Here is a 27366-nt window from a genome sequence, read left to right on the forward strand (position 1 = left end):
ATAATGGATACAAACACTACCCAGAAAGCAGAGGGACGTGGTCCACAGAACCCAGGTGTCTGCTTCTGGTGGCAAATCTGTCACCATGGTGTGAATGGTGGGTGGCTACATGCCAGAAAACTTGGATCTTATAACTCACTCCCCTGTTTATGGAGCAGCCTTCTCTGGAAAATGGTTTCCACACGATGTGCCTACTGAGAGAGCACGTGATGACCAGAGTGTCTTGGGCCCTCAGCAACTATATTTCACCGTAACTACTTGCTTTATTTTCCATTGACAACTAACAAATAAGCATTCTAGTTTTAAGTACCAGGTTTCAGTGGGCTAAGAATAAAGTTTCTGTATCCACAAGGTTTAAAGCCAGATGCTAGACCACGGGCAAGTCACCAGAACTGTGTTGATCAACCTTGAGGCTCCTTCGAGACACACCAGGAGGCCTTCTTTCCTACTTACACCCCCATCTATCCCTCTCTCAGCCTTCAAACTGGGAGAATTAGATTCTATAAAAGCAATGAAGAATTTTTAAGTTCTTTTTTTGCCCAAAGAATACTACCCGATAAACTTTTTGCAAAACAATATAATAATTGGCAGATTTATTAATGAGTGCAATAAATATTGAGTGCCTATTATATTCAAAGTACTATGCTAAGTGTGGTGGAGAATTCCAAGTTGAAAAGGATAGAGTGTCAACCCTTGGAGCTTGCAGTCCAGAAGAGATATACAATAACTTTTAAGAGGCAAGTTATCTTACCTTCTGTATTAGAAGAATAAACTACACCATTTGGAGAAAGAAAGAGTAATTGCAACTAGTGGCTCAGAGAAGACTCCTTGGGAGACACGGGGTCTGAGCTGACTCCACGAGATGTTCTGGGGAGAGCAGCAATCCAGGCAAAAGGGTGGTTGGCTCAAAAATGCTGGGAACAGACCTTCCGTGTGGCTGAAAATCTGGGCCTTGGCAAGAATGCCAGAGAACTTAAGACCAGTCATCTGGCATCAGAGACACACTGGGAAGACTCTTGGCTCTAGACCACAGGGAGTGCAGGAGTGCTTTGCCCTCGTAGATTGTCCTTGTTAGTTAAATCTTAAACCACCAGGCCTGTGGCTTTTGAGCTTGTCCTAAGTGGAAAGACGTATCAATCCAATACATAGTATTGCACATTATTATGCAACATTGTATAGGTATAGATAACATATCTACAATAAGGTATCCTCTTCATCATCCCTCTCTTTCGTTTGGTTTTTCTTTTGAACCTTCTAGTCTACCTAAATTAAGACCCCCAAATTCAAGATCGTCCAAGCTATGAGCCCCATAAGAACCCAGGGTTTTCAGGAACATGGGAAAAGATGTCACCTCTGAAGTAAGACACCAGGGCACAGGGATAAATGCCTAGAAGCCTAGACCAGATGGGGTTTTCTCAGCCCTTCAGAGCAGCCACTCTGACTCCTTTAGGAAAGGGGTCCTCTTCGGCCACTCCAAGCCTCAGTCTGCCTGGGATGCTCAGATCCCAAGGAGTCTGGGGGAAAGCCTTAAAAACCAGGCTGATCGGAGATCTGCTGTAACATCTGCAGCGACAGCGGCAAGAGCAGTAAAGGAATTTCTGGTTCTTCCAGCTGCCCGGGATTCCCAGCTTGAACTCTTTCTTCCAGGAAACGCTTTCTTCACTTCTCTTGCGCAATCTAGCCGGCCCTCCCTCGGCCCTCGGGCTTCTTATACGGGCGAGAGAGGCGAGCGGCAGCCCAGAGCTGGAGCGCCGCGCAGCGTCGCCCTCCCGCGCGGCCCCCTCCCTCGGCGCGCACGGCAGCAGCCGCGCTGGACCACCGCCGCCTCCGAGCCGCCTCTCCCGCAGGTGGGTCACGTTGCTGCCGGCTGTCGCCTTGCCCCTCTCGCCACGCGGCTCCCCTCCCTTAGCTTCAGCTCACTCGAGCCCCTGCTCACGGGACCCCGCTCCACAAACCTGCTCGCCCTGGGAAGAAGGGTGCCAGGCCACCCAAGGGTGTGGCGCGTTAGTTTAGCAATTCAGCAAACGTCTTGCTTACTGTAGTTTTATCGCTCCTCGCTTCCCCAGGGTACAGAGGAGCCCGAAGGAGGAAGTCCTAGGGGTTTGGATGCCTCTCTTTATCTTAACTTTTGGATAAAGATAATCTCAGATATGAATCCGCTACTTGACCAAGAGCTGAAAATTTGTCCTGAGCTATGCAACCGCTTCCATCCTTGATCTGGATTGTCCTTCAGCAGTTTAGCGACTGATCGCTTTTCCTGAGAAATCTTGTTTGGGATGTAATTCATTGTAAAGATTAAATAAAGCCTTGGTTCCCTGTTTGTCCAGAGGCAGGTAGAAGGTAGTTTTTCCTCCAGATAGTAATTTAGGAACTTTCTTTAAAAGATGACTGATGTAAAGGAAAAATGAATTGGATGGAGAATAGGTGAGGGGGTGGATTGGTTCTAAGTAGAAGCTCAACACCTCAGCCTCAGTTCCCATACATGTAAAATTGAAGGCTTTTGGACCAGAGCAGCCACAAAGTCCAACTCTTAACATGGTGCAAAATCCACGACTAAAAATGCTTGCAGGTATGAAATACATTAAAAGTCTCATCAGTGCTGTTAAGTGTAACCAAGTAACGATGTTCTTCATCAGGCAGGGTTCACTTTTATAGGGAAACTAGCCAGTTGTGGAGAGGCTTCTCCCACTTGAGTATCTTGACTTCCACCACATTTATCATTCAGAGAATACTCTCAGCTTTCAAAACCAATTCTTCAGCCTTGCCATGTGAGAATGTCCTATTCTCTATAAATGGCAGTCATATAAATGTCACTCACATGAAAGAATGCTTTTTTCTGATACAGCAGGTGTAATTTAAAAAATGGCACATTTATTTGAAGCAGTAACTTTTTTGAGATATGGCCTTTTGCAAGACCTCGAGTTTTTCAGAATGCTGTGATTTCGCACGGTATGAAATTCCACCTGCCTGTATTCCACGTGCATGGCAAACACTGTCCACCCAGAAAACAAGATGAAGCACTCCCTCTTTATCAGGCTTTGAAGGTTGTAAAGCAAATGGACTGTGTGTGTAGAGAAATTGGGTCATAGCACTTTCTCCATTCGGCAACAGTTCTGGTTCTTTCTGCCCAAGTTCACAAACCAACTTGAGGTTTGGAAACCAGCGTGTTCAAGGCCTAACCCCTAACGTGAGAATGAGTTCCAGATCTCTGCCTTGCTTAGGCTTACTGATTGTTGTTAGAAGTAACCAAATAAATTTTATAAGCCGTTTCATAAACTGAAAACCCTGGGCCTTGAGCCTTGTTCTGAACAGTTTTAAGAAATATATAGTCATTTGTCTTAGAATTTCAAAATTGAAGAAACCCTAAGCAGTCATTCTACATTTCCTTGTCTCCTGAAGGACCACCCCACATCACTCTGTCGCTGTTAACGGCATTATTAAAAGGATATAGATTCTCTTTTCGAAGTCCCCTGAGTAGTTTATTCTGAAGTCACCCTCAAAACACATCCCAGTGTTTCATGATCCTCACCATCCAGTTCTCTCTATAAGTCATTTGGATTGTTTATCAACTGCTATTTAAAAATGATTTCCTTTGAAAATCTTAAGAAGGTTAATAAGCCACTAGCAAAAACATAAAAAATACAATCACCTTTCAAACTTGAAAACTTGCTAGGGCACCATTTAGTTGGTCTCCTCTGGGTTGCCCTCTGAAGAGGAGGTCATTTGTTAAGCGCCTGCAACTACATCTATACTTCCTACTGTAAGAATCTAGGACAGGCTGCGAATAGTGGTGTTTTCTATGTGGGATGTTTTTGTTGGGGAGTTACAGTTAGGCCAGAAGTAACAGAAGTAAGGTTTACACAGACAAGGCCTCTGAAGTTACCTGTTTGATTCTGCTCTTCATGCATCCAAAGAGAATAGGTCATTAGTTAACTATAAAGACTTCCTGAGCAGTTCCATATGATGTGTTAAACCTAGTTACAATATTTTGAGTGACTTTTAGGACATTTCCAAAATAATTTGAATTAACAATTGTTCTTTTGTTGAGAAGAAGTCAGATGTGCAAAGAATAAAGCTAAGTAAATAACTAAAGCATAATCAATGCTTAAAACAATGCATGGTAAGAAAACATACTTGGCCTACATACACAAACAATTTGTTCTTCCAAAATCATTATGGAGAAAAGAACAAAGAATGCTCACACTTTCTGAAGATCATCTTTCAGAAATACATCACTGCATAAAGAAGGCAATGTTCTACTAAAAGAGGTATTTCCACTCTAATGAACCAGGCAGGACGTTGACATCCTAGTCTAAATGCTTCTCCACAATGTTCTAGAAGAGTTTAGTCTGCCATGTATAGAGAAGTCTTACCATATCGAATTTTGATGGTTGCATATTTCTGAAAAGTTATTTTGACAGAAATCCGTTTCTTTTAAATGGAGATTACATGATCAATCTTAATGTTAGGATGAAGTAAATTTCACTATTCATTTTACAAGGAAGGGAAATGTGTACAAAGGGTAATTTCGTAAAGTCAGGAACTAAAAATTCTGAATAAAAAGAAAGCTAAGAGGTAACGTAGTATAACTATACAGCACACCTCTAAGAAGGGGGTTTAGACACAAACTAGATCATCTCTTTTGCATCGTCTCCAAATACTGAAGGGAAAAAATGGCATCAAGCACAGAGCCAAGTGTCCCAATCAGGTTTCAGTGGTGATGGCTTGAACACTAAGAAGCATGGGGAGAGGAGAGTTGGCTAAAGGTTGACAAAGATCAGGCATCTTTCACCTATGCTTCTCATTTTACAGGGTGTGGAGACACCTCTGAGCCCAAGGTAAACAGTAGCTGAAGCAATTTATGCACAGACTTTGGTAAACTTTCTTGCTCTGCTTCCCAGACAGATCACTGTCCCTTCTCTATACATTCCCCTACTCAAGGCCATGGCAACTGATGATGTGTCTACATCCTCCTCAAGACTGAAGCCCCGTTAGGACCGAGACAGTCTAGTTTATCACTTTATGCCTCTGGTATAGCACAGTGCCTGGCACAGAGAGGCTGTGCAATAAATATGCCAAAAACATGAAATCCTACCGAGACATTGTTAATACCACTAATTTTATGTTTGAAAGATGCTGACCATTATGGGTGTGGTAGGTTGTAAACATGGATGCCCCTCGCGCTGTATTAGATATACCAGGGTCAGAGAGAGTCCAGATTTCAACTACCTGCCATTTGGGAAGAAGCATGAGATTGCTTAGTACTGATCAGTACAGATAAAGTAAGTAGTGGAAATTATTCTATTTTTTAAAAGAAAAAAGAAATTGGTATTTCTTCTCATTAACCTTAATTTCAGTAACCTTATTATGTTGCTATACTGGGTAAGGTTCACAATAAATTTATAACTATATTTATAATATTTTAACTAAATTTGTAATACTTTGGATTTTAATTCATTTTAAAGAGTGACATAATGCAATTAAGGCATTTAACTGAAGTCATGAAAGTTGGCATATTGAATTTTTAAAGATTTTAATTAGTTTAACTAAAGTAAAATGCTTTAGTCCTTCTTTAACACCTGAAGGCATGGCATAAGATATGAAACCTACCAAACAGTTCAAAAGAACTAAGTTATATCAAAGTCATTTTTTTATGGAGGTACTGAGGATTGAACCCAGAACCTTGTGCATGCTAAGCATGCGCTCCACCACTGAGCTGTACCCTCCCCCAAAAATCATTCTTCTATTAGAAATTATCATACTTCTAGTTATTTCTTCTCCAGTGCCAAAGTATTAAAATGATTTCTTCATCCTATTCAATTGCCCTTACATTGGTGGCATGAGAAATGGGAAGAGGTTGAAGAGAAAGCAATTAGCAAGTTGGCCAATGGTTCATTGCAGTTAAGCATGAAAGTGTAACACTGGTTATCCTAGACTGAGATCCTGAACTGTGCTTTTTTCTTCTGATGCATGTCTGGAAAATTGGAAGATACGTGTTCAGGGATGATGGTACACAAAGAGGTCTCTGTATCTTATCTCCCTGAGGGAAGTAAGGGTCTAGTGGTATCAGATTTACAGCCAAAATCATGTTAACTCCACGTGAGGGGAGGAGAGGGTCTGGGACCTCTGTTGGGGTAGAGGGAGCCACATGGATTCTGTTTTCACTAAGAACCTAGGAGTCTTCTGAGAAGTGGGGGGCATGGGGTGTCCTACGGAAAGAGATTTTTAGGTCTAAAATACAGTCAGGATTGGAAAAGGGTATTATCCTGTCAGTCCAATTATTTTCCCATTTCCGTGGTCACAGAGTCTTGGAGGAAGGGCATGACAGACAGGGAAAGAGCCAGTGCTGTGCTGATAAATGGCTCTCTATGGGAAAAAAAAAAAAAAAAAAAGTCCTGATTTGTAGCATTTGCTGATTTCCATGGTGTGAAAATCCACAGTGGCTGATTTCAAGCTTTCAGCCGGCAAGCTGGTTCCAGCCACACCATGAAAAAGAGCTGGGATTAAAAAGCTAGGAATTAAAAAGGAGGAGCTGTTTCACTAAAATATATTTATCAACCAGCACTGCTGTCAGGCTTGTATATCAGAGTACAACACAGGAAGGGTGAAGGAGTTTCAAGAGCACTTTCTCTCCCGGGGTGAGAACTGGAGCAGCTACGAGGCCAGATCACGCCCGCAGTGTGAGCTGATTGGGTCCTGGCAAACAGTAGAGGTACTCTGGCCATTGGGAGTTCTTGCCTACAGAGCCAAATTAGAAATGGAAGACACTGGTACCCAAGAGAAGATGAAGGAGACTATATGAAGGACATCTGAAACACCCCTAGTAGATTCCTGAAAATGGTACTTTGGTAAAGGAGATACTTTGAAGCAAACTGGAGTTACACCATCAGCCAGGATTTGGAGGGGAACAGGATCAGATCCACAGCAAAACCTCACTACCTTTCAATTGATTTGGCAGTTATCAATATTGAGATAATTCCCAGTGGCCTCAAGGTGAAGATAAATTACAATTCATAGGCAATGCATTTAAACAAAGTTAAAACTGAAATGATCAAACCCCTTCAGAAATATCCCTGACTACAGTATTCCTAGAAAAGTGAAACCCACTAATTGAAACTAAATATTAAGTAGATTTTTGCGATCACCAAATTCCCCAATAAGCAAACGCTCACGTAGGGTGTACGAACCAAATGCCACCCAGTCAGTGAGACGAAGTTGTTTTTCTCAATCCAGGTCCTGATCCTGATGCTAAATCTTTGGTGGATGACAGATTGGTAAGAAGTAGTTTAAGATTGAGAATGTAAACAGAGGTTAAGGTAAATTAACTCAGACATGACTGAATCCCTGATCTTGCTGTCATAAGCCCCAGGCTTTAATCAAATGAACTAACCAGCCTAGACAGGGGATTATTAACCTACACGATGAAATTCTTCGCCAGGGAATCATAAAATAATCTTCATTTATCTTGACAGATGCAGCTGAGATCTAAATGTGAAAACATCTATTTAAAAGATTTTTAATTGAATCAAAATTTCACCAAAGAACTGATATTAAAAATTAATACACTTTATCCTGAAGTATAATTAAAATAAATAATACAGATCTGCATTACCACGATCTCCTGGTAATTCATTGGGTGGTAGTGAAATGTTACTGACAGATTCATTTTAATTGCATCATGTCATAGCTAGTTTTAGTTATTTGCAATTCATGTGGAAATATATATCCCCATAGAACATTAATGGAAAGGTTATATTCAGTTATGCTCTTGTGACTTGATCAAACTGTACACGCTAAGATTAGTTTCCTTTTATGTTATTCTATTGGCTAGCATGAAAACTAATCATCAGTAAATTAGGTTGCTATGAAATATGTAACATTTTCTCCCCAAACAATTCAAATAATTAACCAGTTTTTCAGCAACCAACCTGCCGTGGTTTCTTTACTTAGATTGGGAGCTTTAAATGACAGATTCATGTTAGTCTATGGCTGTTACTAACAGAGCTACTTCTAACTACAAGGCTAAAATAAGTAGTGTACTATTGTGTTTTCAAACAACATATATAGACTGAAGATTAAACTGTCAAAAAATTATAATAATCCATTGATTATGGGCACATTAAATTTTTTTATAAACTGCCAGTTGTCTTTTTAAACCAAGGACTTCTGATTTTGCTACAGTAATATATACCTGTCAATAAAATTGCTTAAATGTGAGTATGCTTGCTTTCCCTAAAGAGCCTTGACTTCGCTAAATACAGAAATAGCTCGGTGAATAAATTGGATGGGTTCATGTATCACTGTAAGGGTTTAAAATTTTCTTTACCATTTTTTGCTTTCCAGTTGTCCCTGAGATATATTAAAACAAATGTTCTGAATCACAGGAAGGCTGGCCTAGTTGCAGAACTCCCTCCTGCCCCTGTGCCTTGTGATGAAAGGAAATACTAGATTGATGGGCTTCAGCTCATTACAAATATGTTGTCAAGTCATCTAGGGTTTTCAGGTTTAAATTCAGAAGGAATAATAAAACAGAAGGATGGACTAAAAAAAAATACGCTGTTTACAGGCATCAAGTTAAAATGAAAAATCCTGTCACATCTTACAGAGTTTAAAAGTGTTATTTGTATTCTAACTCCCTTGGAGGTGGCAAGCCAGATCACTAGATCTGTGGGCTACAACACTGATGGAGGGGAGAGGGGTGTCCAGAGGGTATACTGTGGGAGGAATTCAAGATCCTCTGTGAAACATGGCTTCAGAATTCAAAGCTGAATTCTCAAATAGGTAAAGGGGCAGAATGTCTTTAATAATGGTTTCATCAGACTGGTACACGACATATTGTTCGGCCCTGTGTAAGAGTTGCTATTGAGGAGTTACTGGAGTAGATTTGTGGATAGATTTGATCAAACTATAACTTGTGGCTCATGGAAGACAGCTCCTCAAAGTTTCCTTGAGTTACAGAGCAAAGGCTACCAAGTCTTGAGTCTGGCATCCCTTGTGGGGTCTGCACACTTTTTTGCCTCCAGTTTTCATAAAAATAGGAATTCTAGGCTCTCAGACCCAGCCAGTGATTACTTACGGGAAGAAATTATAACATAAGTGAAATGTTTCTGCAATCCCTTTACAAGTTCATGAACACCCTCTTCTCCGTCTGCATTTCCCCATCCACACCTTCCCTCTCCAAAAAAGATAACCTTATCTTTTCCCATTTCCAGTAGTTCTCAGCCCTGGATGCTCTTTAGAACTGACCGGTTTGGTTTGATTTTTTAAAAATATAGGTGTCTGGGCTCTATCTCAGAACAACTGATTCAGAATCTTAGGAGTTGGTGCCCTAACATGTAATAGCTTTGATTTTTTAAGTATAAGAATTTAAACATGCAATTTTTGTAATGCTTTTCCTACATTTCCAAGCAAGACATCCAGAAAGGAAATGAAGAAGTCCATACCATGGACTCAACACTAAAAAGGGACAAACTATTGATACATGCAGCAACTTGGGTGGATCTCAAGGGCATTAGGCTAAGTGAAAAAAAAGCCAATATGAGAAGGTTACACTTTGTGTGATTTCATTTATGTAACTTTCTCAAGATGATGACATTATAGAGTTAGAGAACAGAGTAACGATTTCCAGGAGGGAAGCAGAGCGGGGTGAGTATGACTGTAAAGGGGTAATGCTGGAACAGTTCTGCATCCAGACAGCAGGAGGAGACACGTGAACCTATACAGGGAGTAAAAGGACACAGAACTATACACACCCAACGTACTAACGTCAGTTTCCTGGTTTTGATACTGTACATAGCGATGTAAAATGTAGACATTAGAGGAAATGGTAAAGGATACACAGAGACCGCCTATATTACCTTTAAACTTCCTGTAATGCTATAATTGTTTCAAATAAAAAGCTCTTTGCTAATAACATTGATTTGTTAAGCATAAGCATTTAAGATAGAAGGTTTTTTACCCTATTTTGACATTTCCATGTTTTTACTATGCTAGAATCCTCTAAATCTAGAAACGGTCTGAGCCTCTCTGACCTCTGACCTCTGGGAGGTGAGAGGGTAAAAGCACAGGCCAGACTGGCCCTAACACCCTCACGGGCTGCCTAGTTGGGAACATCCAGAGGAATGTTGTCTCGGGTTCCCAAAGCACGGGGTGGGAACTGCAGATAGAGGGTGGTGATGGGCAAGACCCACATGACCCACACCATTCTCCCCTCACCACACACACACACACACACACTCTTCAGTGGTGGCTGCTACTGTGGCCCTTGTAGTTGTCTCTGCCACCTTTGCATCTGCGTCATTGGTTACCAATCTCTAATCTATATAAACACTACCGTGGGATCACTTTACCTGTCCTTGGCCACCCTCTCCAGAAGCCTCCCTGAGAGATGCTTCCATAGGAGGCAAAACCAGTCCTGGAGATTTTCCAAACCAGGAGATATTCTTGTTTTGTTTCCTGTTACACAAAGAGGTTTGTAAAGCTCTGAAGGAAGGAGAGGAGGCCCCTATGCTGTATTTTAACTATCTTAACTCATCTTTCCCTTAATAACTCCACTTCCTATTTACCACCTTTATTTTCTTTATTCCTTCCATCCTACATCCTTGAATAAAATAGGGCTAGGAAAGGTGGTGGGGTTTTTTAGTCTTTGAACAAGAGATCTTACTACCTCTATAAATCTGTGTTTACACATGGGAGCTATTTTGAGTTACAAATAGTCTGTAATGGGTGTAACTTCCTTCTTTACCTAGTACTTTCTGTAAAATACACCCCCAACTAGATCTCCCTTGTGGTTTAGAATATGCATGCCTCTTATTTTTATGAACTCCTATTATTAGGATATTCTTTCCAAGAGTTCAGAATCAAATTCTTCCAAAGAATTACCAACTTTTTATTTTCTACATGTAATTTAATCATTCCAGCTATGATAAACTAGATCTGATCATTTTTCTTTTACCATAAAAACAAATTAATAATCAAAATATTGCACTATCCTGGGTTGATTATGCCAATTGAGCTTGTGCCAAAGGTATGTGTGCAGACAGTTTATTATGGAAGTGATTCCAAGGAGGAGAATGAGGGACAAAGGCCTTAAACCAGGGAATGTAAGAAAGGCAAACCAAGAATCAGTTAAGTTGGCCACTGTTACAGATGAGTGGTGCCCTATTCCTCTGGGACTTTCAGAGGAGCCTTTTGAAATGTGTCAGAACTCTGTTCCAGAAGACGAAAGTGGAAGCATTTATCTATGGAGTCCTGTCCCCGCTGGTCTAGGATGAGGCCATGGGTTGTATATGTCTGAGTGCCAAACAGGCTCAGGTATCAGAGAAGCCCAGGACAAGAATCAAGAGATAAAAGACATAGAGTGCCAGAGCGAGCCTCTGTTAGGCAGTGGAAGTCGAGTGGAGCTCAGTTATTGCCCAAGGACTGGAAGTAGAACCAAGGGGATTTGAAGTGGAACTCAAGACGTGGGCAACACAATTATCAAATCTTAGAACTCCTATAACTTGATACGGAGAAACTAACCACTCAATGGAATAACTCTGTTTCTTTCTAGTAAGTCCACCAGTGGTATTTTAATATCTCCTTACTGTTTTCGTATCTTCAGTTTGCCCAGGGATGTCTCTGAAGATTTAAGAATGACAATACATTTTAATGGTTGGGGCAACAGCCCAAGGGTATTATATTGGATTGCCAAGCTGCATTTTAAGAAGGAAATATTAAAATAAAATGTTAAAGAATTACAAGCGAGAGAAATTCACACTTGAGCTGTTTTTACATCTGTGTTTTGATAAATTCATATGCTCTGAAGCCATTTCATATGAGGTTTTATTTATAAGAATTGGGGAAAGCAGACACTTCTTAGGAATAATTGAATGCTATTTCAGACAAATTTTATATATTTCCAATAACCACAGTTATAGAAGCATAATTAATCCTTAACTTATATAATTTATATAAAGACCACATTAATTAGATTATTACTAGATTGATTACTTAGATAAGTATAGCATATTAAATACTCTATTAATAATAGCCAGTTTACTGAGTACTATGTCTCAAGAACTGTTTTAAGATACATTAATTCATCTGATCCTCACAATGTCTCTAGAGTAGGTATTATCAATTTCTCATTTTAAAGATGATGAAACTTAGACACAGGGTTTGAGTAACTTATCCAAGGTCACACAGGTAGTAAGAAATGGAGGAAAAAATATTAGTGTAGTGTAGACAATATCTTCATTTTGAAAAAACAAAGTTATAAACAACAAGGTCCTACTGTACAGCACAGGGAACTATATTCAATAGCTTGTAATAACCTCTAATGAAAATTAATATGAAAAAGAATATATATGTATAACTGGATCACTGTGTTGTACAGCACAAACTAACACAACATTGTAAATCAACTATAAAAAAATAATTAATAAATAAATAAATATTTTTAGAAATCAAGAAAAAAAAGCTTATGGCAGGTTAGAATAAATGAATGCAGGGGCCACATGGTCAAAGCAGAGTCTGGCCTCACCTTCTGTTTGCAGTGATTAAGATGATCCAAGCAAGAATATGTCAGTAAAGACATCACCCATCTCACTGCAGGACACTGGCCACTTTTTCAAATCTGTGTTTTGTGCAAATGTTCATCCCAATATAAGAGAGAGAAAATAACATATGGGGATACGGAACGGAGAGAATGTGAGGGAACAGCCAGGCACACTGGCATCCTTTCAACACACAAACCAGTTTCACAAAATAGAATCATTAAGGCACCATTCAGCAGTTTGAGGGTTCGAGTGATAACAACTAGTTGTTAACTGGTTAACAACCAACCAATATACTATAAATTGCTACACTAGATGACATTTGTAGATGCTAAGAATTTTCCAAAGGCATAGCTGTGTTTCCATGTGATAGACTCTGATCATCTCCAGGTGCTTTCCTGTATACGGTCATGTCCTTCTCAGATAAACTTCAGGATAACAGTCACCAGCTAGTTTATAAAATGATTCAGTTGTTGTGCTTAATTCAATTATTCAAAGAGTTTCTGTGGAAGTACAGAAAAGTCTTGTATTTCTTGTCCCTTTTCTCCATGACATCTGATTTAGCTACAAAGCTCTGAATGGTCTGCTGTGATATAGGTACACACCTTTGGATAAGTGCAGGTAAGAATACAGGTGTTTTCCTTAGGCTAAAATGGAAAGGGCAAATTTCTGAAATTCTATTAAAAAGGTACGAACTTCATATGCTCTACAATCTGCATGAAATTCACCATGCAGGAACTGAATAGTGATTAGGTCTGGTTGGAAAGTCCACATCAATTTCACTGAGTTTTACTTTAAGCCCATTTGGGTGAAAGAAGTAATGTCCGTAAAACATTTCCCCCCCACCTCCCTCCTTCTCCTCACTCCTCCCTGACCCCCAGTGCTCACTCTTTAACCACTCAGCTTCCTCCTCATTCTGCTCCTCGCACTGTGCACAGAGCGGAGGAAACCGCGACTTCTGATTCCGACACCCCTCCCTTCGCGTATCATCCAATGAATATTTATCAGAAGTGCCTAGTTCTTCATAATCAGTGCTCTTCTTAGCACTGGGGATGCATCACTGAACACAAGAGACCACCCTCCTCCAAAAAACAAAATATTAACTGAAAGCTTAAACTAAATGCTAAATGTTGGGAAGAGAAAAATTTTTGAGAAAAGTCAACATTCCATGAAGAAACAATATTCTTTAAAAGTAGAGAGAGTATCCCAGATTACTTTACTAGATCATAAAAACATTGAGAATTTTTACTTGGTTTGTTTTTAATTTAAATTTCAAAACCTTAAAAAGCAACATGGTCACATGGTTTCTAACCATATCTCAGTTTAGTTTTACCTGCATTTCTTTTACTTTGGGTAAGATCAAGAAATCTCTTACTACCTTGAAAAGTCATATTTTGTTAGGATGAACAGTCAACTCAAATCCTTTCCCCCAGTTTTCTAGTGGGAATTTTTGTATTGATTTGTATGAGTTAAAAATATTTTTCCAACTTGATTATCTTCCAACTTCACTTACTGTTGTTTCTGTTTTTGCAGGTATTATTTATTTTTATGTAATCACATTTATCCCTTTATTCTTTAATAGTTTCAAGGATCTGTGATATAGAAAAAGATTATAAAACCCCTCTAAGGTTATAAAAGAATTCTCCATGGCTTTTTCTAGTTTTATTATAGTCCCATTTAAATTTATATATATTTAAATCTTTAATATATTTTAAATTTACCTTGGGGAGGAGTGTGAAGTATAGATATGTTTATTTAGTTATGATAAATATTAGCTACTAAATAAGCCATCTTCTTATTGACTGGAGATGCCATCTTTATCATAAGTAAATGTTACGATTTAGGTTCATTTCTGTATTTTTTTACTCTATTCCATTGAACACTTGCTATTTCTGTGACTCTACCAGATTATTTATTTTAGCTTTATTGTATCTTAATATTTAATAGAACAAGCCCCTTATTTATTACCATACTTTTCAGAATTTATAGATTAAATTAGAGAAAACTGACACCTTTGTGAAGCTGAGCCTTCTCATCCAGGAGCATGCTGTACACTTCCATTTATACAAAAATTCTCTGAGTCTTAAGGGAACTTAAAATTTTTCTTCCTATAGATCTTCTACATAACTTATTGTCTTAAGTGTATTCCTAAATATTATCTCTATTTTGCTGCAGCCATAAACAGGACTCTTTCTTCTATCAAAGCTTCAAACTGGTTTGTTTTTTTATATATGAAGACTATTGATAATATTGGTTTCCAGACCAGATGTTGAATTGTTCTTATACATATGGTAGTTTTTCAGTAGACTGAGTTTTCCAAGACTAGAATTTGATCATCTGCAACCCCTTCTGAATTTCATTTCTCTCTCCAGTCTGGTTGTGTTAGCTAGAATTTCCAAACCATAATAATTGAAGTGGTCATAGCAGATATATATGTGTCTGGTTTATGACTTTATTAGTAATATTTCTAGTAATTCTCTTTTAAGCATGATACTAGATTTTTAGACTGAGAAAGATACTTTGTATGTTAAGGAAATATTGACTTGTTTCTTTTAAAATATGAATCAAGAATAAATGTCAATTAAGAAAATTAAAGATGACTTTAAGAAATGGAAAGGTATCCCATGTTCTTGAATTGGAAGAATTAATATCATTAAAATGGCAATTCTACAGATTTAATGTGATCCCTATCAAACTACCCAGGACATTTTTCACAGAACTAGGACAAGTAACCCTAAAATTTATATGGAATCACAAAAGATCCAGAATTTCCAAAGCAATACTGAAGGAAAAGAATGAAGCTAGAGGAATAACCCTCCCAGACTTCAGGCAATACTACAGAGCTACAGTAATCAAAACAGCATGGAATTGGTACAAAAACAAACATATGGATCAGTGGAACAGAAAATAGAGAGCCCAGAAGTAAACCCACAAACTTTTGGTCAATTAATCTTTGACAATGGAGGTAGGAATATACAATGGAGAAAAGACAGTCTCTTCAGCAAGTAGTGTTGGGATAACTGGACAGCTGCATAGAAATCAATGAAGTTAAAATACTCCCTCACACCATACACAAAAATAAACTCAAAATGGCTTAAAGACTTAAACATAAGGCAAGAGACTATAAACCTCTTAGAATAAAATGTAGGCAAAACATTATCTGACATAAATCTTAGCAACGTTCTCCTAAGGTAGTCTACTTAGGCAATAGAAATAAAAGCAAAAATAAACAAATGGGACCTAATTAAACTTGTAAGCTTTTGCACAGCAAAGGAAATCATAGGCAAAACAAAAAAGACAACCTACAGAATGGTAGAAGATATTTGCAAAAGATGAGACTGACAAGGGCTTAATTTCCAGAATATACAAACAGCTCATATAACTTAATAAAAAAAACAAACAACCCAATCCAAAAGTGGGCAGAAGACCTAAACAAGCAATTCTCCAATGAAGACATACAAATGGCCAATAGACACATAAAAAAAATGCTCAGTATCACTAATTATCAGAGAAATGCAAATCAAAACTACAGTGAAGTATCACCACACACCAGTCAGAATGGCCATCATTCAAAAGTCCACAAATGATAAATGCTGGAGAGGGTGTGGAAAAAAGGGAACCCTCCTACAGTGTTGGTGGGAATGTAGTTTGGTGTAGCCATTAGGGAAAACAGTATGTAGATTCCTCAAAAGACTAAAAATAGACTTATCATATGATCCAGCAATCTCACTCCTGGGCATAAATCCAGAGGGAACCTTAATTCGAAAAGATACATGCACCCCAATGTTCACAGCAGCACTATTTACAACAGCCAAGACATGGAAACAGCCTAAATGTCCATTAACAGATGACTGGATAAAGAAGTGGTGGTGTATTTATACAATGGAATACTACTCAGTCATAAAAAATAATAAAATAATGCCATTTGCAGCAACATGGATGGACCTGGAGATCATCATTCTAAGTGAAGTAAGCCAGAAAGAGAAAGAAAAATACCATATGATATCACTTATATGTGGAATCTGAGAAAAAGGCAAATGAACTTATTTTCAAAACAGAAACAGACTCACAGACATAGAAAACAAACTTATGATTACCAGGTAGGGGAAAGAGGTGGGAAGGAATAAATTGGGAGTTTGAGATTTGCAGATACCAACTACTACGTATAAAATAAATAAACAATAAGTTCTTACTGTATAGCACAGGGAACTATATTCAATACTTTGTAGTAACCTATGGTGGAAAAGAATGTGAAAATGATTATATGTATGTTCATGTATGACTGAAGTATTGTGCCGTATACCTAGAAATTGATGCAACATTGTAAACTGACTAATCTTCAATTATATCTATATATATGTGTGTGTGTGTGTGTGTGTCAAATTTTAACATATGTCCATTTAGCATACATAAATATGGACACTTTTCTCCTTAAATTTCTAATATGGTGAGTTCTATTAATAGATTTTCTAATGTTGAATTTACAGAACTAAACTCTACATTCCTGGAATAATCTCATTTGATCAATGTGTACTCTCTCTTAAGCTGTTGGATTCTGTTTGCTACTATTTTATTTGGGATTTTTGTATCACTAAATATAAACAAATTGGTTCATAATTTCCTTATTAGTACATTCTTTGGCAGATTTTGTTCTTGAGAACTTTGGGAAATCTAAGTGTTCAATAAGTGCAATACTGTTGCAATACATGTCTGCAGTTTAAGACAATGACCAGTAAATGTCTTGGGTTTTTACTGAATTTCTTTACCCAATAGAAGATTTTGTTAAATAAGACACATATGAGAATATATGAGAGAACTTTTACTCCTATCAAATTTTGTAGGGAATATTCTTGAGATAATTCATTAGAAGATTCGAACAATATCAGTCAATCACAATTTCCTGGATTTAAATTTCATTAATTTTTCCCAGAACATTCGTAATTTGGGGGTATTTGTGTTATTATCTTTCAGTTATGGAGAAAACTTCTACAGATGCACTTCCTCTCACTATGAATTCTTCAGAAAAGCAAGAGACTGTGTGTATTTTTGGAACTGGAGATTTTGGAAGATCGCTGGGACTTAGAATGCTTCAGTGTGGTTATTCTATTGTTTTTGGAAGTCGAAATCCCCGGAGGTCCAGTCTGCTGCCCAGTGGTGCAGAGGTCCTGAGCTATTCAGAAGCAGCCCAGAAATCTGACATTATCATTGCAACAATCCACAGGGAGCATTATGATTTCCTCACAGAACTAACTGAGGTTCTCAAAGGGAAAATATTGGTGGACGTCAGCAACAACCTCAAAATCAATCAGTATCCGGAATCGAATGCAGAGCACCTTGCTCAGTTGGTGCCCGGAGCCCACGTAGTAAAGGCGTTTAACACCATCTCAGCCTGGGCTCTCCAGTCAGGGGTACTGGATGCCAGTCGGCAGGTAGGATTAAACGATAAATTGATGCTCCATCTTTTAAAAATCAATGTTTCAATATACACTTACCTCAAAGATTCCAAAGTAAAACAATTCATCTCTGCTAATATGTGCCATGAATCTCTTTCTTGGATTTGACCAAGTAAGGGAATCAACTGCAGTGATTTACTTCCCACTGTCTGCACCTTCAGCTTGTAGTTTAATGGAACCCAATGGTGTCAGTCTCTGGAGGCCTCTTGTCAGTACTAGACAATCACACAGCTAAGCTGTTGATGGATATCCTCTCCAATCCCATTACCTCATAGGAAATGGGTTCCATTTATTCACTGAGATTAAAAGAAATCCTTAAGCGGTGCAGCAGCCACGAGTACGGAAAAGCGATGTGGAGAACCAAGTCTTAGCATATCAGTGTGTGATATGCCTAAAGCCACCCTCAACTTAAAACCCTGATAATTAACTGTCCAGCACACATGTGCAAGTCTGAAACATCATCTTGTTAAAGATGTCCATTCTACATCCTTGTTTGGAAAGCAGTTAACTACTATATGGCACTGTCCTACATGGTGCTTATGGAGACTTTCAAAATAATCATTAAAGAAAGAATAAATCCAAAATTATTTTTTTAGGGTCATTCACTTTTATTTTTGGGAAGAGTTAGAAATACTACTTTAAAAAAATTTAATATAGAACTAGTAAAACTCAGGTTGGGCCTAATGTGGTTTTAGTGAACCAGAATCTGGGAATACAATGTAAAATAAGTATCAGTCCAACTGTAGCCAGTTGCGCTTTTTCATATGAAAATATTTGCATCTGGATTTGATTTTAAATTCCCTGCTGCCCTTAATTGGTTGCTGTAAAATATTTCAGTAATACATCTAGAAATACACAAACACACAGTTACATGTTTAAGCGACTGCTGGAGAATACTAAAGTATAAGACAATCAATTTCTTAAAAAGTAAGTATTTGAATCATATCGACCCATGTTTATATTGTACTTGCTTACTAGTTAATCTATGCTGGGTTTACAAGAATCTTCTCTTACTGGTTAAAATTTCTGTCTCCTACATAACAAAATTAACTCTTTAACCCAGGTGTTTGTCTGCGGAAATGACAGTAAAGCCAAGCAAAGAGTGATGGACATTGCTCGTGCTCTTGGACTTACTCCACTGGATAAAGGATCTCTCATGGCAGCCAATGAAATTGAAAACTACCCACTGCAATTATTTCCAATGTGGAAGGCCCCCTTCTATTTGTCTGCTGTTCTGTGTGTCTTCTTCTTTTTCTACTGTGTAATAAGAGAAGTAATCTACCCGTATGTTAACGGAAAACAAGATAGCACATTTCGCATGGCTATTTCCATTCCGAATCGTGTCTTTCCCATAACAGCACTGACACTGCTTGCCCTGGTTTACCTCCCTGGTGTTATTGCTGCCATTCTGCAGCTCTACCGAGGTACTAAATACCGCCGATTCCCAGACTGGCTTGACCACTGGATGCTCTGCAGAAAGCAGCTTGGCTTGATAGCTCTGGGATTTGCCTTCCTCCATGTCCTCTACACACTTGTGATTCCTATTCGTTATTATGTACGGTGGACGTCGACAAACAGAACCATTAACCAGGTAAACCTCTACTCATTTGTCTTCTCCTATTTTTTAAATCAACAAGGAATCTTGAAACATCATAGTTCATTTTATAGTGAAAGGAAATCACTCTTCTAAGCATCTACATTTTTTAAAGTAACTACAATGAGACACCTCATGTTTGTTTGGTGGGAGGGGTTGTTGTTTTGTTTTGCTTTGTTTTAATGAATCCAGTTGAGACCTCACACAACTATTGAGAATGAAAGTGAAATTCCCAGGTTCACTGAGGTCCACACCTGTATTCCCAGGACCCTCTAGGATACTGACAAACTGGCAGATTTGGGGGCTCAGGAAAACCTAATGACACCTACTTGAATTAACTTCAATAAATGGAAACCAATGTGTTTTCAAGCTTCTATTTTTATGTAAGCTAATTCCTTTTGGAAGTCAAAACCAACCATCTTACAAGTGAGGGGGTTGTGCAAACATGTGTCATGGGAATGTAAACAAATTCACAAAAGGGTGCTTATAACTCCATTAACGGTTGACTTGTGAGAACTTGTCCTCAATAACTAGAAAACTAAACAATTCTAAGCAAATGTCAAATGCTATTTTCTGCATAGTCAAAGAGTTCAGATAATGTAAAATGATTATAAATCAATAAAAAATGTTAAAAAAAAAAAAAGAATTCAGAGAAAATCAGCTCAGAGAGTCTTAAAGCAGTCCCAGAGGATGGTCTACACATCAGTTCTAGTTTGAAATAATTGGTTTTGATCAGTCTTACTGCAGTCTCAAAGTTTATTAGTCCAATAACTCATTGATGATGTGCCTGTGGATTTCTCTACGCTAATTCCCTCACACATACATGGGAGGTTCTTGGGTGAGAGTCACATTACAGGGACCAGATTTCTCTCAATCTGTGGTGTGCCAGACTTAATGCTATATTGCAACATAAAAAAAAAATGAAAGAACCCAAACTTCATGTGTGTGAATAATCAGTATGCAAAGCAGGAAAACAGAATCCCAATGTCACTGATTGAGAACATCAATTTTTGCTTGGGGAACAAGAAGCCATATGGTAATGAAGGTTTAAGTAAATGTTTACTCTGTTTTAGGATTTATAGGGTCAATTAAAACTCCCTACACAACTCCTGAAGTCAACAATCATAACGTCCCAACAAAATCAATTACTTTTTCTACCAACAAATGTAATATCTAAGTGTATTTTTCTCTACAATTATTTTCACTGATTATTAAGAATGTTGTACAATTTGCCTTGAGCAAAGAAACCATGCAGAGGTATTTTTTGTTCGTCCTCTTAAAAACTTTGAGTAGTTTGTAAGAAATGGAATTTTTAAAAGTTGCTTATAATTTTTCTTAGATAACAGCCAAGAAAGAAAATCCATTTAGTACCACTACTGCCTGGCTTAATGATTCATTTATAGCTTTGGGAATCCTTGGATTTTTCCTGTTTGTGCTCTTGGGAATCACTTCCTTGCCATCAGTTAGCAACATGGTCAACTGGAGAGAATTCCGATTTGTCCAGGTAAGGACTTCACAATTTAATCTAATTTATGTTGCAAAATGATTCTGGCTTTACAAATATTCACACTTTTTTCTCTCACACTCTGCATAAATTTTCATTTTGCTCCATCACTTCCCTAGCAATCTCATAAAAATCACAACTGAAACAAGTTCAAATAAGAAAATGCTAAACTCTGCACCAAAAGGCAGATTCCATCATGGTCTGATTTCCTAGCAGGGCATCTCTTGCCAAGATTCCTGGCCACTTCCCAGAGCCACAGCTAAGAGTATAGAGTGAAAAGCACCAACAACTCTTAAACTCTGTGTGTGGAGAGGTACTAGGTGCAAGGTGAAGAGAAACCCAAAGACAAAATTTCTACTTCTGAAAATCAACCTTAGAATAGGGACATACTGATACGGGGAGGCATATAACAAAATAACCCTTAAAACTTTCAAAGTAAGATATGCTGGACTGTAATCACACCAAACTCAGTGCTAGTCTGTAAGAGAAACATTTTTACCACACATCAATCATCAGATGCTTCATTAAAGGCAGTTAGTAACTAACCTTATAGACCAGTGGTCTTCAAAGTGTGCTCCCTGGGCCAGCAGTGTCAGCATCACCTGGGATCTTGTTAGATACACAGATTCCCCAGGTCTTGCCCAGACCTGAAAGAATCAGAAGCTCTCAAGATGTACAGATAGGAACTACTACACATAAAACAGGTAAACAAAGTTTCTACTGTATAGCACTATATTCAGTATCTTATAGTAACCGATAATGAAAAGGAATATGAAAATAAATATACGTATGTATATGTATGACTGAAACATCATACTGTGCACCAGAAATTGACACAACACTGTCAACTGACTATATGTTAATTAGTTAATTAAAAATAACAGCAAAAAGAGACACAAGAATAAAACTCTGGAGGTGTGGCCCAGCAGTTTGTTCTAACAAGCCCTTTGGGTGATCCTGGTGCATGCTCCTTGTAAACCAGTGTAAGAGAACAGACCATGAGTAACTGAAATTAGATTTGAACTTAATAGAACGATTTAAATTTCAAAAGTCTTGCAGTTTTTCCCAGGGACCAAATGCAGTCAACACTGTCTCACATTTACACCTTTATTCAAGGCATTAAGACAGAAATAAACATTAGCTTTAGTATTGAGGCCCAAACAAATAAACAAAAGTAAAGTTTGCTAATTGCTCTTTATTGAGATAGAAATCAGCTAGCATCTGCTTTATGTCAGCAACACATACTAACATGGGGCTTCTTGAGGACATACTGTGTCTTATTCATGTCTGGCCTCCAGAAAAGGTGATTCAGGGAAGAGTTTTACCGTGGAAGAAGGAGGTACATTATATATTCTAACTCAAAAGAATTTACTCCTGGGAAACTTTCCCACGCAGTCAGGTTAAGATGAAACCATGATGTCATTTGTAAGCAGTCTTTTTTTTTTTAAACACTGAACATCCCTGAAGGAGAGTTAATGTTTTCCAGTACTTAGCCAAGTGTGCAGCATATTACAGGTTCCAAAGGCTAGTGGTTGTCCTTCATTGGTTTAAAGTGTTTCACGTTAAAATGTAAATAGTGTTAATGGATGTATTTGTGTTTTTCGCTTATAGTCCAAGCTGGGTTATTTGACCCTGATCTTGTGCACAGCACACACCCTCGTGTACGGCGGGAAGCGATTCCTCAGCGCTTCTGTCCTCAGGTGGTATCTTCCTTCGGCCTATGTGATAGCGCTGATCATCCCCTGCACACTGCTGGTGATCAAGTTCATCCTCATCCTGCCATGTATAGACAAGACCCTCACACGGATCCGCCAGGGCTGGGAAAGGAACCCGAAATTCTCGGACTCAGCATTGAATGGAAAGACAGATATTTAAAGCAAAGTTCACTTCACCTGGACTTCTGGACTACGGCGCTGTATGTTTAGAGAATACTGATGGGTGCAGTGAAGAAAGCATTTTTTTCCCACCATGAAGTTTGTGAACAAAGAAAGAACTCATGCCTGATTTTGAGAAATGGACACCATTTTAGTCCTGTAACAAATCAGTGCTGGTCCCTGCCTCTCCGTTTCCCAGAGGCAGCAGGGCTGAGGTCATGATTAGCTTTGTGCTTTCACACGCTAAGAAGCTTCTTTGTTGTAGGCAACATGCATGACCTAATGTCTTGCAAAATCTAGCGGAAGTACATGCAACTTCCTTGTGGAGTGAAAGAGAAAACAGTAAGATGGTGGCCACTGATACCAACTTCATCAGGCATGTGTGAAGAAGAGGACCAATGAAGGAAGTAACAGGAATAAGATTTTTTTGTTTGTTTTTTGGATGTGCAGGTGACCATAAATATTGCCATGGTGATTCTGTAATTAAGTTAAACCTCTGGTTTTGCTTTTACTGATATGGATGTGTACTATAGGGAACTATTTCATAACACTGCAAAAATACCACAATTGATTGGAAGTAACCATGAGTTGTATATTTGCCAATTGACACAGTTGTCATAAGACAATTCCTCTACAAAGAAACAGGTATAGGAAAGATTGAGTTAAAAACGAGGCATATCCACTTGGATTTTCTCAATGTAAAGTAAGCAAAGGATAGATAAAAGCCCTTGTGTGAAAAGTTCAAATAACCCATACTTTTAGACAGCAAGCTAAATACACTTTGTAAAGTTGCACTATATTGGGTTTGGTATTACTGCAGTATTGTGGTATGCTCTGTAAATAATGCATTCCAAGTTTTGTTCCATATTAATCATCTGTGAAATGAACTTCTAGCATAAAAAAGTAGTTTCTGTAATTTGTTATAGTTTGCTATGAATTTAAGCAGTGAAATTAAATGAATAATGAAAGTATAAGTTGGATCAATGCATAGATGACAGAGAATTAGGGAATCTTGGAGCAGAAAGGTGTGAGCAGTACTTATAATATGAGACTTGGTTCTTTCTCAAATCCTTGCTGGAATGCAGGATGGTTCTCTGTTTTTTCTGTACCGATGGTGCCTTTTCCAAGATGACCTTCAGTACCTGTAGCCTTCCTGGCTCATCCACAGACCTGAAAGGAGCCTTACGCAGAATCTTCCCAGGCACCAGAATAACCTAAAGGCTTTGGGTTTGACATTTTTCTGCCTGCTCCACAAGGGCCATTTCTTTTTTTTTTTTTTTTTCACTTTCATTATCATATATTCTATATGACATTACACAAAATGATTAAAATATATTAAAAAATCACCCACAATCCAGGATATTTTTCTATAAAACTTTTTGAAAATAGTTCTTTGTATACTGTATACTGAATATTATATCTTTCCTTTTTCACTTATATTTATGGCTTTGTTCTCTTAGTTACATGGTATATGTATTTGATCAGTGGCTGCACAATATTACATCAAATAGGCATTTATTTAACCACTTCCCTAATTAAATATGTAGGTTATATCCATTTTTTTTACTAAAACAAATGACGTTTCAGAGGATATCTTAGCACTTGTAACTTTTTCCTATATTTTAAGTAACTTCCTCAGGATACTTACCAAGAATTGGGATTAAAAATGAAAGAACTTTTAATAGCATTTGATATATATTGCCAAATTATTTCTAAAGTCAATATCATTGGCATTGAATGAGGGTGTTGGTTTCATTATACCCTTACAGATTTGTCTTTTATTTCAATTTTTGGTCATGAGAAGATGCACAGAATACATGCTCCATTAATTTATCCTTGATCTTTCCAAGCAAAGACACAAAAAGCTTGGAAGACTTGGGCAGAGCTGTCGTGTGTGGTGCCAACCCGTAGAGAATCAGTGGGAAAGAGAGGGAAATGTCACTAATCATCCTATTTTATGCCAAACAGTCAAGTGTTCTAGGGTTAGAGACTGCCGTTTGGCTAAAGAATTGGTTGATGGAAGATTAAGTACCATCCAGGCCTTTGGGGCTAACGATCCTCCTTTTTTTGGGGAAAAGGATAATATGTTTTTACTGGGTCACATTTCATCACTGAAAATAGAAAATGCCACATCCAGGTAAAAAAGCTTACTTGGAGTAACAAGGACTCTACTTTTATAACTTAGTAGAAGAGCTCTATTTGGGTGCTTCATAAAGACCATCCATGAAGCAGACATTCAAGAACCCCTCCAGTGGTTCTGGCAGAACAGTGCACTGCTGGGCAGGACTCTCAGCCTCATCCCCAAGGGCTCCAAGCTCTACCAGCTGAGCAGAGAAGCCAATTTCCCCCTACACCCCTCTTAGTATTCCTCTCTCCCCAAACCATCAAGCCAGTTTGACCTTCCTAACACGGCTGACTCCTCTAGTTTACGCAAGATGGGAAGAATGAGTTTGGAACAGATGGAAATAGGCACGTTGAGTGAACCATGTTCTTCTCAACAGGTCCAAACTGTTCTTCTAACATTAAAAAGGCAGACTAAACCTTCTCATTGCCGGTGTGTTCCCTGTATTCTAGGAAAACTTTTATGAAGCTTGTAGACCTTTTCTTTTTGTACATTTTCCCATGTTAAGAGATGACTGCTTTTGTACATGGGTACTCATTAAACGTTGTTATAAAAATATTTTCGAGTTTTGTTTCATTCTGGTTTTGACTCATCAGCATTCTAAAGAAAGTGACTGAAAGGTTCTGAATCACAGTAGTTCCAACACCTGGAACTAAAAATAGTTCCTTTCAGGGATAAGGAAAAGGAGAGGCAGTACGGGGACTGAAAAGCACATGAAGGGGTCTGCGACTTCACATAATACATGCCTGAGCTCAGCTGGGCGGTGCTTTCTAACATCTTGCATGTTTCAGTTTTATCCTCACAGAGAGGAGAGCGTCGGCTGGCCGAACAGGGGTAGGACTACACCACACTGGACTTTTGTGAGACGTTAAATAAAATAAAATAAAATAAAATAAAATAAAATAAAAGGCTTTCCTTCCTTCCTCTAGGTGGATGCCACCTGAACAGGGCAAATGCCTTAATGGGTAAACTGACTTCAAGATGGATTTCAGTCTTTGGGACCAGACATGAAATGCCCTGCGTAACTGGACAGCTGCAGCCTATTGGATGTTACCAGGATGGGATGTTCTTTCAAAAGAAAAATACAAACTGAAAATAAAGAGAGGCCCAGAAGCCTGGAGTAAGCTAGAAGCAAAGAGAACAAAGCCCCCTATTCAAATCTACTTCAAATAGAAATTGAGTACTTCATGCGTTTATTGTTCAGGGATCACAGAAAAGCCATAATCATGATGAATGTACATAATGATCTTGAACTCCGGGAGCTAAAAAGGTTCTGGACCTTCTCCTAAAATCAAGGTGAGATGGCAGTTGAGGCGCTGCACACAGAGCTCACAATTTTCATTCTCCATCATCCCAGCCATCGTCCACACCACCACCTGTGTAAAGCACACAGCCCCCAAATATCCTTACATGATCCTTCTCCAATTTTCTGCAATGAGTTAGGGTTACAGTGTGAAAAAGCCCTCCAGTCTTCTAAAGAGGTGCTCAGTAGAATTCAGAAGAGAATAAATCACCCTTCTGTGAATTACAAGGATCTCAGAGAAGAGGAAGCAGGAAGAACCCAACAGAGGGAGAACAAGGACCGAGGGGGAAGGGGGAAGTGGGTTGGGAAGAGGGGAGCTTGGACGAGCAGGACCGTCACCCCGTTATCCAGCCAATTTCCTCCTCTCATCCCTCCCAATACCCTTCCCTCCCCAAGCCAGCAAACCAGTCTGACCATCCTGACGCGGCTGGCTCGTCCCGTCTACTTAAGTCTCTGCCCGTCTCCTGCTACGAGGGAATCGGGGGGGGGGGGGCTTTTCATGATGTTGCTTGTGTGATACTATAAGCAAATAATAATGACTTGACATCCGTTATCTTATTTAATTCTCAAAATGGTTCTCTAAAGTACTCTTATTATCCCCATTTTTCAGAAGAAACTGAGCTTTCAAATCATGCAGTGCCTTGCCTAGTAAGAGGCAGAGATGGGATCTGAACGGAGGCCATCTGGGTCCAGGGCCATGCCCTTCCAACACCACAGTATAAAGGAGGCCCCTCATGCTGTCCTCCAAAATATCCCCTTGAATCCATGTATCAGGCTAGGTGGACTGAGCCACTGGTAACTGTTTTTTGAAACTTTTTTTTAAAGGAAGTTTTAAATATTCCTGATGGTCCCATCCTTCAGACCCCATGTTTGCCTACTGTTGATTTTAGGGCACTCTTCAAGGCTGGAGAGACTTCAGCCATTTTAATCTTCCCACCCCAGTTCTGGCCACACGCTTTCTGAAGCCTCAGAGAAACCTT

At 38.7% G+C, this 27366-nt stretch overlaps 2 protein-coding genes across 2 annotated transcripts in view; one reads left to right on the plus strand and one right to left on the minus strand.

Moving 5' to 3' along the window:
* Positions 1-27366, minus strand: part of ZNF804B (zinc finger protein 804B) — an 871803-nt gene that overhangs the window by 816067 nt on the left and 28370 nt on the right. The window lies entirely within an intron of this gene.
* Positions 1674-25641, plus strand: LOC102517727 (metalloreductase STEAP4). Its single transcript, XM_006189018.3, has 5 exons — positions 1674-1847; positions 17508-17965; positions 19053-19580; positions 20923-21087; positions 22699-25641. The coding sequence occupies exons 2-5, from the start codon at positions 17510-17512 to the stop codon at positions 22960-22962; spliced, it is 1413 nt and encodes a 470-aa protein (XP_006189080.1). The 5' UTR covers positions 1674-1847; positions 17508-17509; the 3' UTR covers positions 22963-25641.

The sequence above is a fragment of the Camelus ferus genome, chromosome 7 (assembly GCF_009834535.1).
Source record: "Camelus ferus isolate YT-003-E chromosome 7, BCGSAC_Cfer_1.0, whole genome shotgun sequence".
Classification (NCBI taxonomy): Eukaryota; Metazoa; Chordata; class Mammalia; order Artiodactyla; family Camelidae; genus Camelus; species Camelus ferus.